The sequence below is a fragment of the Rousettus aegyptiacus genome, unplaced genomic scaffold (assembly GCF_014176215.1).
Source record: "Rousettus aegyptiacus isolate mRouAeg1 unplaced genomic scaffold, mRouAeg1.p scaffold_m13_p_9, whole genome shotgun sequence".
Taxonomy (NCBI): domain Eukaryota; kingdom Metazoa; phylum Chordata; class Mammalia; order Chiroptera; family Pteropodidae; genus Rousettus; species Rousettus aegyptiacus.
In genome coordinates this window covers 6323316-6337181 of record NW_023416312.1, presented here as the reverse complement: position 1 = coordinate 6337181, position 13866 = coordinate 6323316, and the positions used below count along the sequence as shown (strand labels likewise).

Below are 13866 nucleotides of genomic sequence, written 5' to 3'. Positions count from 1 at the left end.
ATGTTCAGTAAAAACCACATGAAGCAGCATTTTTCTCTGTGTTATAGTCGGGCCAGAGTAACAGAGGTACATATAATTAAGGCTGTAAAAAGTTCAAGGTGTCACTCCTATCAGAAAGCTTCTGAATAAACACTCAAGTATTCATTCAGATTTTTGCCCTTAATGTAGCTTATAATAAAATACAGACTACTATACCTAACATATTTAGTACTCTTCTTGTTTGGTATAAATGAAATAGTTAGAAATGCTATCAACCCAAATTATTCACTAAGGAGCCATGAAATTTAAAACAGCTGATATTTTCTTATTCATATGAACAGCATGAAACAAATGTTTTGCTTGTGCAAATGAGACAGCTATTATGATGCAAAGAAGTATCTTAAAAACCAAACAAAAATATCCTTTCTTTGTTTTGGGTATTTCAGCTAAATACTGGAGTGATAACAAGCAGAGCCTGGAGCCTCTTTCTTGTTTCTGTTCTATTATATATTTTAACAAGTTCTCCTGAGACTATTAAAGTGTCTTGTTTTAGGACATGTGGTCCAGTGGGGATAACTTTGTCTACATATGCAATGGGTTGGCTATTAGATTTTGCATGTCTTGTCATTTCTTTCCAGAGTCTCTGACCCAGGGTAACCTTTGGTTCTTCTCTGAAGGCAGGAGTGAAGGAAGTTTGAACAGGTGACTGATGATCACTGTCTATACAGCCCACAGACAATATGCGAATTACTTTAGCAGCCCTCTTAGTCCCCCTCCTCCTATCCCCACCCCCTTAAACCAACAAATGCAAATAGCTTCATCCCCATTTGCTAGAAATTCAGGCTTGCTTGGGCAACATGGGCTTTGTTGTTGCGCGCGTTCTTCAGAAAGGCAGTATTATTCCTGGTAAAGGAGAAAGGCTATATCGAGTGGAGCTTAAATCACCTTAATGGTAAATGCAGCGACAACTTGTTTCTCAGGAATATTTCCAAAGGTAGGAATTATCCCACAAGTTTCTTTATATTATAGTTGAAGTATGGTTAAAGAAGTTCATTGTCTGCTTTGTTAGCTTTTGTATACTAAACATCCCAGTCATTTCTGTTATCTCAAAAAAATCCTGTTTTGTTCTAAATATTACTTACTGAAATTGTTGGCACTATTATTCGATTAGTGACTTTTAAAAATTGTTTTATGATACCAGGGAGAGATCAGTCTTCGGTTATGTCCACCGTAAAAATGGTTTAAAATAAAAAAGGAACAACTCTATTGTAAGTTAAACTTGATCATTTCAATCTCCTGTTTGTAATGAAAAGTGTTGCCAAAGTTTTTTCTATAGCTTTGAGAAATATAACATAATTTTCACTGGTATTACATGAAGCTTATTAAAAGTATTTTTTTATACAGAACTGTGTATAACATTTTACTAAATAAATATTGTGTCAATATACTTAATATATTTTGTGGAAATTATAGCAGTGACTGCTATGAATTTTTTTAACAGCATAATGGAAGTCACTGCACAGAAGTCATTCAATAAGAAAAAATGCTGTGGTTTAAAAATTGAATGGCTTTTAAAAGCGCAGTATCGTTAGATGAATTATGAATTGACCTGAAACAACTGAAGTTGCTTCTTTTCATGTGAACTTTCTTCTGGAAATATTAAAAATTTTGGAAATGGTCATCTTCTTTAATAATATTGTGACCAAAACCTTAGTTCTTTTGAGGTGGGCAGCTGTGAGTAGGGATTGTGGAAAAAAAAAAAGGTCTTCATGGGAAGCACCTCCATGAAACTTAAGGGAATTTTGTACAAAGCATCTGTGATCAGCAAGTAGAAAACAAATGTATTTTAAAAACAACACTCTTAAATTAAAGCCCTTCTAAATTCTCATTGTGATTTCTAGCTTGTTTTTGCATTTTTATGATTTCCTTTCTAGGCTGAGTACTTATGAGATATGATTATATAACAGGGTAGGAAAACCATGTCAATTCTACTAAATTAGATTTTCTTATTTTAATTTAGCATGCATACAAAGAAAAAAGGCACTGTCATTTAGGTATAGTGGTAAACAATTTTTACTGGACTTTTGTATTTGGTTTACATTAGAGAGCTATCCTTTAACTTTACAACTGTGTTTGGGAAATTTTTCCCAGTAACATTTTTACAAGTTTTCAATAACCTTAAGATAGACATTCTGTGCAAATGAACGTGTGTGTTATAAGGTATTTGAAGAGTTTCTCCTCTCTTCTTTAATATATTTATCTTAGATCTCTAAGCGCTGTTTTGAAATGGGGCAGAGGGGAGTGGATCAAAGCTACAGATCCTTTTAGTATATTTGGTTTTGGGTTAGTTGTCCAGACATAATTTTTTAAAGCTGCTGGAAAAGACATAGTGCCACTTCCCAAATGGGGATTTTCTGTCAGACCCCACTTACTTTTCCGAGTGAATAATTTATTTTTTTCTGTTTGGAAATTACCTTTTATTATATATTTAAGATATTTTTAATACTGTGAAACTGTAGTTCTTGATATTGAGAGGGAAACTACGTGGGTCATCAAGGAGACTCAAGAAGGACGATGGAGGAGCTAAGACAACAGAGCTGGGTTTGTTAATGCTATTGGACCCCAACCATGCCAGCCAAACCATCTCTGCTTGGTAAATGAGCAGGGAACCGGACAGAGCCCTCAGGTTACTAACAGGGGGTTAAAATATGCATAAAACCCCGAGACAGCTACTACTAAAAATTAGAGATCTTATAGATCTTGTTTTCCTTTGTAAGTTCTCCAGCGTTTACCATCCCTTTTCTTGTAGTGATTAGTTGTAAAACAAATAAACCATTTTAAATGAAGGGGGGATTCTCGAAAAGAACTTTTATGCATGTTTTGGGCACAGTAGGAAAGTGAGAGAGTAAAAAAGCAGTATTGTAGAGAAGTCTTTAAGCAGAGACCTCTGGGAGGCAGGATTAAAGTGTAGGGAGTGTCTGACCAGGACAGACAGTGCCCCTGCTACTGTAGATGGAAGTAAATACCATGTGTCTCTGTTAGTCAACTACTTGGGCCATAGAGATGTGTTTAAGATTATATTCTGCTGAGTCGGTTTCTCTGAAAGATTTCTGCCCCCCTGTGGTACTGAGGTATCACTCTTAAATGATTGTTTTCTTTAGAGACATCTAAATATTTAGAATGGCTGGTTCTATTCTTCAGAAAAGTGGCTAGGTTGTTTATCTTTGTTGAGGCATTTATATTTTAAATAACAAGTTTGGATTTTTTTTGTAGAACGTTTAGATAACGAGGATAAGTGTTAAGAGTAAAATCTAAAAATTGCTTATATTCTGTAACAGTGCTTATCTGGATATAATCACTGTTAATATTTTGGTATGTAGGTCTTAAGGTATTTTAATTAAAAAATCAGAAATATTAATTACCAGTAGTCATTGAGACCAACTGAGGACATCTTCAAAAGCATATGTTGTATTCTGTATACACAGAATTGTATTGATTTGGTCCCATTACTTAAGTATTCTTAATTCTGTTATTCTAGTGATTAATAGGCATAAAAAGCGTTCTGAATGTAAATATTTGAATTAGAGAAAATCCACACAAAATTTAAGGAGTGAAGAGAGATTATCAGAAGGTACTCCCCAATATTTGATGCTTTTTTTTTCCTGGGAACTTAGTGCTAGAATTTTACAGAGGTGGTAATTGAGCAGAGTTTCAAATAATGTATAGTAGTTTAGTTTAGTAGTGTTGACAAGGGAGGGAAGGTCTTTTTTGGATCAGCCTCTACAAAGGCAATAAGGGTCAGAATGTTTGGAGAGCTGAAGCAGATGGTTATGGCTGAATCTATAGTGATAGTTGGGCAAGAAAGGAGATAAGGCCATAAAGCTATGCAGAGGGCCTTGGACACCAGACCAAGGAGTCCAGGTGGGCAATATGGCATCACTAAAGATTTTTAAGTGGAAAAGTAACATACAGTTTGTATTTTAGAGAGATCATGCTTATGGACTATAGAGTATGGATCAGAAAGGGCAGCGAGGAATGCTAATTAAGAGGCTCATACTGTAGCTTATGTGAAATGTTATGAGGTCCCAAACCAAGTCATTGATAGGCATAAAGAAGAGCACAAGTGGGAAAGCCTTAGGAAGTAGGCTTAGTTAGATATGTGGAGGGAGGAAGAGTACAAAGATGACTTCAAGATTTCTGACTTCTGATAATTGGGTGAAAAAAGGTACTGTCATTCATCAAGATAGAGCATATAGGATAAGTATCATGAATTCTGCTTTTGGACATGTTGAGTTTGAGATGCCTATTTAGATTATGTAGTTGGCTATTGAAAACACAACTTTGGAATTTGAGACAGGCTTATGCAGGACACATGAATGCTTGTGAGCAAGAGAACATGAGAGCAAGCAATTTGGGAATCATATGTAAGCAGTAGCTGAAATAAGGGAGTGAACTGAAGTACTCAAAACTGAGGTGGGGGTAGGGACAAGGTGGCTAATCTTGGGGAACACCGCAGGAAATATGACAGAGGTAGGCAGAAAACCAAGAGGGAGTGGCTGTGTGAGACCCAAGAAAGAATTTTCAAAAGAAGACATCAGAAGTGTATAATGCTGGCAGTCAAATAAGATCAGGAAGAAGTATCTATCGTCAATGCCGTTAGGAGGTTGTGGGTGGTGACCTTAGTACCCAGGGGTTCCCTAAAAAGAGGCGTCTAGGAGTATAATTGCAGAGTTGAAAAATGAGAACATGGCAGTAATAGTGAACATGGGCTAATCTTTCAAGAAGTTTGGCCATAAAAAGAAGGAACAGAAAGAGCAAAGGTCTTAGCTAGACAAAATATAAATAAATAGGAGTTACTTCTTTGAGGAAACTTTTTTCATCATTTGATAAGCATTGGCAACAGGGTTTCCTCAATATCCAGTCCATTGATGGAAGAGGGCAAGAAGCACCTTTGGGGCCTGGGAAGGGGGAGTGAGAATAGAGACAGGGTTCCTGATGAAGGTGATGCTGCTGGTAGTAACAGCTGACATTTATTGAATGTATTTCGTGTGCCACATGCAAAATTTAAATAATTTGCTGAAGATTTTATAGCTATTATGTAGAAAATATGGATTTGAACCTAATCAGGAACCAGTGTCCCTTCACTAGATAGTAACAGAGAAAATTCCATCCTTAGCTGGCTCCTGGCTTCCAAATGCCCACTATGATAAGTGTCAGAAGCATGCTTCCTTGTTCCCCTTTCCACTAGTGACTACCCCTTGTGGTTTCCTTCAAGAGTTTTTCTTAGCTTATTTGAGGTTTTCTAAAAGGATTTTTTTTATTGCTGAAAATTAGGAAATAAACATGCATTTAAAAGACTCTCAGTATGCTTATGGACAGGTGAAGTCACTCTTATGTGACGATAACAGTCCATAGGTATTCAAAAGGCTAATGTCAGAGGAAAAGCAGATTCTGGCTGTTATGAAGGTTTAATTCCTGAAGCAAGGTTGGGCTTCTCGGAAGGAAGCAAGGTCGGGCTTCTAACATGGCCCCTCTGAGGGAGGGGAGAGAAGAAATGGGCAGTGTCTGAAGACTTCAGTCAAGGAAGCTAGTGCCATGGCATGGGATGGCAGCAGGGCTGAATGAAAGAAGCCCAAGGGGTTTACACCTGACTCTACCTACCCCTTTGCTCTTTTTTTTCTGGGACCAAAGTTCCAGGTAGAGGCATTGGGCGCTGCCACTGAGTTTCTGTGAATACGAGGCCTCAAAGTTGGATAGTTTAGGTGTAGCTATCTCTATCGCCTATGTTTTTAAAAACTGATGTTTATGTTGTTTCTTTGGCTTTACAGTTATCAATATTAAAGATCCGTAGTATAAATAATAATTTCATTGTACATATAGTTTTAAGAATAAGGAAAATAACTTATAAAGAATTTCTAAATCAGAAAAGGGTTCCAAAGTCAAATGTTTACAATGACAAATTTTTTCTTTATTACTCAGTTTTGATTTCTCCAAACCATTCTTGCTTTTCTGATTTGGGCTATTCAAGTTTTGATTTTGTTTATTTCTAGCCTCAAATTCAGGGTATCTGTTTTTTTGTAGTAATTTCTGCCCTTGTTGCTTATTGTCATATGGTTACATATATAGCATTCAATCTATTTGAGGAAATTATATATCTACTTAAGGAGTTAGGAATTATACACACACACACACACACACACAAATACACATGAAATATGAACTATGTGACTAGGATCATATTTATTTATTCTGGATTTCCTAAATTGCTTAGACTGGTAAAAAAAAAAAAAGAAGCACTCTAGGTATTATTAAGTAAATGGTAGATGGAAAATATGGAGAACAGTAAGCAACCATACCTCTTTTAACCCTTTTTAAATAAAAAGCAAGATGCATATTAATTTATATCATCCATTTTAGTTCCTATTCAAGTTAGCCATGTGTAAACTAAATGAGCACTTCTGTAACAATAACTGGAAATAAGGGGCTGCTGTTCATTTCTAAGTGTATTTTCTTTTCTGTGGTAATTGTATGTGCTACTGTCTTCACAGTTCAGAGAAGGTAGGCACTACCTTTCAGTATTAAGCATCTTCATATGTGAGCAGACATGTATATTTAATGATAGTACTATTTGGAAATAAATATTAAATAAGGTCGAATCCCCAGACATGAAAAGTTTTACCAGCATGTTTTCATCTGTATGTAATGTTTTCTCCATATAAGTATACCTTCGTATCTGTTTAAAAAACAAATAAACAAAAAAAAACCTCCCTCTATCATAGAGCACCTATTGATTATCTAGTGAAATAATCACATAGAAGTTCACAAGGTTGTCTCTTGGGCCTTTAAAACACACACACACACACACACACACACACACACACACACGCACGCACTTTGACTTAGGGGAGTGAGTTTAATACTTCACTATTAAATTACATAACTATTTGTTAGAGTACGGGGAGCAAGGTAGCATATTAGAAAAGCATGCACTTAAGAGACAAAACTGTCTTAGCCAAATGGGTGATCTTGGCTAAGTTACCTGGCGCGACAGAGCCTAAGATACATAGTGCCATGTGTAAAGTGGGGAAACAATACCTACCTCATGGGACATTTGGGAGGATTACATGGGATAATGAATATTGAAGTGCCTGATATGTAACGGGTGGCCAATAAATATTGTGTCTGTTCTATCTGAAGATAAGCTGAAGAACCAGATAAATTTTGTGTTAGGTGTTCACACAAAAACTTTATTAAAGGTGATTAGCATATTCTATATATTTCACATACTTTTTAATAAAACGTTCTTATTCACTTTGTTAACCACTGTGAGGATATGGTTTTAGTGCTCTATATAGTTTAATCTTGTCATTTAAACATCTATTTTTAAAAATTTTTTAATTAATTTTTTTAATGGTGACATTGGTTAACGAAATCCAGTAAGTTTCAGGTATACAATTCAACAGTAAGGTATAATATATTGCTTTATGTGTTCACTACCCATAGTTAGATTTCTTTCTGTCACCACATATTTGACCCTTATTACCCCAATTACCTCCCTCTCCCCTCTGATAACCACTAGTCTATTGTCCATGTTTGTCCTGTTTGTTATACTTAATGGTGAAAAACATCTATTTTTTATTCAAAATAGCCAAATACTGCATAAATATTCAGCATGGTGTATGTAATATGATTGCTCTTTGATGGAGAGATAATAAATACATATAATGTATGTGGTTTAATTTTTGTTTAGTACACTGAATGATTACTTTTTCCTCTTTAGTTAAATTAATTTAAAAACTATTTTGTTCTAGGTGCAAGGGATATGGCTATAAACAACTGAGTCTTTGCCTTTTAAATCTTTATAAAATGGAAAATGTTTTTCATACCTAAAATTTTTATAATACATTTTTCTTAACTTTTCTCATACATATGTGTATACCATGCATCAAGGAGTTTTTATTGTAATTGAGTATATTTTAGGGGAATATTTAAAGCTATAGTTCAGATATTTGTTTTTCAATATTTATTTTCAAATGCCAAAAATTTTAGATTAAATATTGATTTCATTATATTTGCCATGTTCCACAAAGTTACTATTTTGCTACAACTTGTTGTATATAGAATATACTCATTTTTAAAATTATTTTTTAATTTAGTTTCAAGTATACAGTACATTGGTTAGATATCTATATAGTTCATAAAATGATCCCCCCCAACTGCTCCCTCCCTTCCCTGGTCCTCCACCTAGCCAACGTATTAATGCTAACTGCATTTCCCATGTTGTGCTCCCCAACCCGTGACCATCTATCATCTTCTAATTTGTATTTCTTTAGCCCTTCAACCCATTATCTCAGCCTCCCAACCCTGCCTCCCCTCTGTCCGACACCAAATTGTCCACTATATTTGTGAGTCTGTTTTTGATTAGTTTGTTCTTTTTGTTCCTTAGATTACGCATATAAGTGAAATCATATAGTGTTTATCTTTCTCTGTCTAACTTAAATACCTTTTAGGTCCACCAAAGCAATATCTTTTTCCATCTCCTTCCTTTTCATATGTTGGGGTCTTGTATTTTTATCCTTTCAGCCATTCTATCTTTTTGTTGGAGCACTTAGTTCTTTTCTATTTAAGGTATATTGATAGGAATATAGTTGTTCCCATTCTTTATTCCTGTTTTTGATACATGTGTTTTCTTCTTAAAGGAGTCCCTCTAACATTTCCTGTAATACTGGCTTGGTGGCGATGAACTCCTTTAGCTTATTTTTGTCCAGGAAGCTTTATCTGTCCTTCAACTCTAAATGATAAGCTTTGCTGGATAAATTATTCTTGGCTGTAGATCCTGGGTCTTCATCCTGTCAAATATTTTTTGCCAATCCCTCTGTCCTGCATAGTTTCTTTTGAGAAATCAGCTGCCAGCCTTATGGGTTTTCCCTTATATGTAATTATTTGTTTTTCTCTTGCTGCTTTTAATATTCTTTCTTTGTATTTAACCTTTGGCATTTTAATGATGATGTGTCTTGGTGTGGGCCTCTTTGGATCCCTGATTTTTGGAATTCTCTGAGCTTCCTGGGTTTTATGTCCTTTTCCTTCACAAGGTTAGGGAAGTTTTCCATCATTATTTCTTCAAACAGCTGTTCAGCATCTTGATTTTCTTCAGCTATGCCGATCAGACGCATATTTGAATCCTTAATAGTGTCCCATATCCCTCTTAAATTATTTTTATAGTCTTGGCATCGTTTTTCTTGCCATTCTGATTGAGTGTTCTGATTGGCTTTCCTGTCTTCAAATAGGGCATTTGACACTCTTCTTTATCCATTTTGTTTATTCCTTCATTTATTCCATTTAATATATACTTCTCATCACAGATAATGTGTTCTTCATTTCAGACTGGTTCCCTTTTATAATTTTCATTTCCATTTTTATGTTTTTTATCTCTTTGTTTAAGTTCTTACTGAGTTTATCTGTACTTCCCAAAAATTCGTTGAGCATCTTTATAACCAGTGTTTTGAACTCTGCATCTGTTAGATTACTTGACTCCAATATATCTGGATCTCTGTTCTCTTCTCTCATATGGTATCTGCTTCTTTGTCTTCCCATTTTGGCTGCCTTTTGGTGTCTGTTTCTATGTACTAAGCAAAGCTCCTAAGTCTCCTGGTTTTTTTAGTGTGGGTTTGTGAAGTAGGTGTCCCGTGGCACAGTCCTAAGAGGGGTTCAGCTGCAAGCCAAACTTAGCCCAAGCCTCTGCCCCTCCAGGGCCACCTGTTAAGATTCAGCAAGCAGTCCACAGATGCTGAGCTTATAGTTGCCTCAAAAGGCCACACCAGAAACCGAGGCCAGCTGCCCCCACCAGTGTGAGCCTCAGCAAGGAGCATCAGTTAGGATACACGTGGATGTGGCTCGGGTGGGGCCATGAGTTGAGGGAGGCGGGGTTTCAGGGGATCATCTGGGCGGAGCGACCTCTGATATCCAGTTTGATGACGTCAAGGCTATGGCGGCGCTGGTCCCATGCAGTGGTAGCCGGGGAAGGCTCAACAGAGAACAATGGATACCGCCGGCACTTCTGCACCCAGAAAATCTCGCCTTGGCCCTCACTCCGACAATGTCTCCCTGTAAGTCCCTGGTGCTCAGAGCAAGCAGGTCCGTCACCGCGAAAATTCACTCCCGGTCACGGCCCCTTTAAGAGGCTTCTTCCGCTGCCGCAGCCTCCATCTCACCCTGCTGCTGGAAACCAGGCAGCCCCGAGTCCTCACCCCATTCTACCTTCTGCTGTTGCAACGTATTTTCTTGGATTTCTCTCTAGTTGTAGGGCTTGTTCCTCTAGATTCCAGGCGATTTTTTCCTTGCTGCTGCTGCTCCTTGTTTCCGTCACAACTTTGATTTGGTCGCCAGAGAGATGAACAGAGCCTCTGTCACCTACGCCATTTTTTCCCCTATACTCATTTTGTAGGTATAACATTGACTTGCAAGTTGAAAATATTTTTTAAGGACCTTCTATACTCCTAGGTTCTGTCTTAAACCAACCCGGCTCAAGAATTTAAACTCAGATCCAGAGCCGAGTTTCTTCTTTTCTGCATGCCATGTATTCAGAGGTAGGGACCAGAACTCTGGAGTTAAAGAGCTTGGTCAAGAGAATGAGGATTTATTTGGATTTAGTAACTAGGAAGGGGTCATTAGTGACCTTAGGAATAATTTTTTAAAAATATGTTTTGGAGAAGAAATAGTTATTGCAGGGGGCTCAGGAAACAGAATAATAAGGAAATTGAAGTATCAGGTATAGGTGATTCTTGGTATTTTGGTAGTAAGTAGAAGGAGGCTTGAAAATATACCAGAAACTAGGGGGTATAACTTCAAAATAAGGGATGTGTGAGGCTTATAAGAGAGCAAGGAATTGGAGATTGAGTGATTAAATAGCATAAAGAGAGGAGATAATTGAAACCATAATGTCTCAGAGGAACCATAGAAGATAGTTATTAGGACATAAGTAAAATGGGATTGGACTTAGAAGAGTAGAACTAAAACTCTTCATTTGATACATGAGAATGAATGAAAATAAAACTGTTTTAAGGTGGAGAAATGGAATAATTATGGTCACTCTGGAAAGATAGCCTTTTATCTTCTCATACAGTTAGAGAGTTAGGCCATTTGCTATATGAAATAAGGTGAGAGGGAGATGGAAGCATACTTGGAAATCAGTTAGCTGCAGCAGTGACAATCCAATTGAAGTTAAGGTGGATTTTATAGTGGTCAATAATATCCTAATGTTCTATAGCAGGAACTGGCAAACTACATCCCAAGTGCCACATCTAGGCCGTGTAGCCTGTGAGCTAAGAATGGTTTTTATATTCATAAAGAGTTTAAAAAGACAAGCAAACAAAGAATATGTGACAGAGACCATATGTGGCTTTTGAAGCCTGAACTATTTACTGTCTGGCCTCTTACATAAAGAGATTGCTGATCCTTGTTCTATAGAGCTCAGGACCAGAGAAAATAAATGCTAGTGTGATTTAGTGGTGGGAGCTGACATGCTGGATATGATCAAAGATCAAGGAGTGATAAAGTAAGACTCATTAGAGGGGTGTTGGTGAAGGTGGACCAGTTGGGTGCAGGTTTATAGTAAAGTAAAGCCAGAAGAAAGCTAATAGATTGAATTGAAATGGAGAGGGCTTGTAGCTAGATTTCATAATGAGAATAAAAAACATGGTCATTTGATACGAAGCAAGGATGACAGGTAAAGAAGTCGGAGGTAGAGAAAGGGGGCATGGTTGGTTATCTTGAAGATAGAAGAGTTCCAGAAATTGTGCTAAGTATAACCATTTTAATGAGGAGCTGAAATCTCCAATGATGAGGTCAGGATGATGAAGTATCAGAAATACAATGGTCAAATTCCTGAAGGTGAGTGATGACAGGGAGACTGTGTAAGAAGAAATAATATGAATGAGGTTACTGGAGTTATTGAAGAAAGTGGAAATGAGCAAGGAGAATGAGAGATGATGGTAAAGAGGTAAGAAGAGACTGGTGTATAAAGAGGGAATTAGTGTCAATAAGAGGGGAAAGTGATGATGGTGGTCCTCCATTTGCCCTGACAGCTGAAAGAAGGCTGTCCCCTCCTCTTGGCATGGTAGGTGATAGCAGGTAGATAAAAAGGCTGCAGGGATGAAGTATTCTCTGTCGAAGGTCAGGTTTACACAGTCTTGAGAAGAGTATGAGAGGAGCAAAGTAGTTGTTTGGTTTCCAATTGTAAAATTAAGTCCTCAAAATAAAATTAGTTGATTTTTGCATAGATGTATAAGTGTATTACTTACACAGCTCTTCCTGTAAAGAATATTTATTTGACATTAGTACTAAAATTTATTTTTTGTAATGAAATTTTAAGGGATAAATACTAAAAATATCTCTGTTTAACTGTGAATGTAAACTAAAGTAACCTGGCAGATAACCCTCATTTGAAATATTCGAAGTGTCTGGATTGGACTCCCAAGTAACTGGTACCAAGTACCAGTCACTTGGGCGTGATAGTGGTCCTTTCATGATAGCATTAATGTAGAGCCCATATCGTAGTATATGAAGCTTTGTTATTAGACATACATATAAGAACATAATGTGCCTTAGCCATTAAAAATTAAGTGCAGATTACCCTGGCCTCTGAAAATTGAAGCAGGAACTGTTGGTTGGTTCATGCTTTATGCTTTTCTAAATTGATGAGCAAAATGATACCTGTATATGACTTAATTGGATAGTATTTTCTGAAGGAAAAACTTTTCTGTTCTAAGGACTAAAAATATGAGAAGCAGGGAAAAGGTAAATTGCTAGAAATTTTCACTGTGCTGAGTTTGAAGTTACTGGCTCCTCTTATAAAAGCCTCTCTATTTTTTTCTAGAGAATTAGATTATTTCCTGATAATCAGAAATCTTAACCTAAAACTGCATATTAGATGATAGTTTTATTTTAAGTGGTTTTCAGTGAATAACTTTTGTAATATTTTTAAAGAATGAGTTAAATGTATTTTGAGATACATTTTTAATAATTAAGATAACACCTTAATTATGTCATTTACTTCAATTTTATTTTTGTATTTTGTTTTTTCCCCTCAGTTTCCGTTACAAAGAATACAGCAAAAACACAGTCTTCCCCTTCCAAAGCAAGCGAGGAGTCAATGCAGACATCACCGAAAACTGCTGTAGTATTACCAACAAAGAAATCAGGTCGTGCTAAACCACCCAAGAAGGGAACTTCAGCTAAAACTCCCGCATCAAGGAAAAAAGGCCCAACTGCAGGAAGAAAGGTTAGTGCATCTCCTACTAATTTGTATTATAAGTATCTGTGGTGCCTTGTAACATAAAGTTTAAGATTTTCTAAGAATATGAGGAGAGGCCCTTTCAGAATGTAACAAGAGTATGTAAAGCTCTTTAAGGCCTACATAGCTATTGAGGTTGGCATTCTTTTCTTGGGTAAACTTAAAACTTTTGTATAGTGTTCGACCTCTTCAGAACCACATTGAAAGTACTGCATGGGTATATTTATGTTCAGGTCAGTTTATTTTAAACTTTAAATAGTATACTTTAGAAATGAGTTTTACCGTACATAAATTATATCTCTGTAAACTGGGGAGGGGAGGAGGCAAGGGAATCAATGTGATAAATTCAGTGATGCTATAATTACATCCTTTTTAACTGACTCCTTCAAAAAAAACAATTCTAAAACTTGGAAATAATAGAAAAAGCAGCTACCTGAAGAGACTGGAGAGTGAATGGAAGCAGATAGGCTCTGGTGGTGGGGAGCACACACAGGAGGAGGGGTGTTAAACAAAAATCCTTTATCTGGCAAAAATAATCTTCAAGAATGAAGGTGAGCTAAAGACATTTTTCAGATAAAGGCAGACTAAGAGAATTC

General features: G+C 36.5%; 1 protein-coding gene across 5 annotated transcripts in view; it reads left to right on the top strand.

Moving 5' to 3' along the window:
* The window catches only part of SCML2 (Scm polycomb group protein like 2), a 78768-nt gene that overhangs the window by 43216 nt on the left and 21686 nt on the right, over positions 1–13866 (top strand). For all 5 annotated transcript variants that reach the window (XM_016152716.2, XM_016152696.2, XM_016152732.2 and 2 more), the window contains one exon: positions 13068–13258. In XM_016152716.2, coding sequence (XP_016008202.1) covers positions 13068–13258 — 191 coding nt within the window. The remainder of the gene's footprint in view (positions 1–13067; positions 13259–13866) is intronic.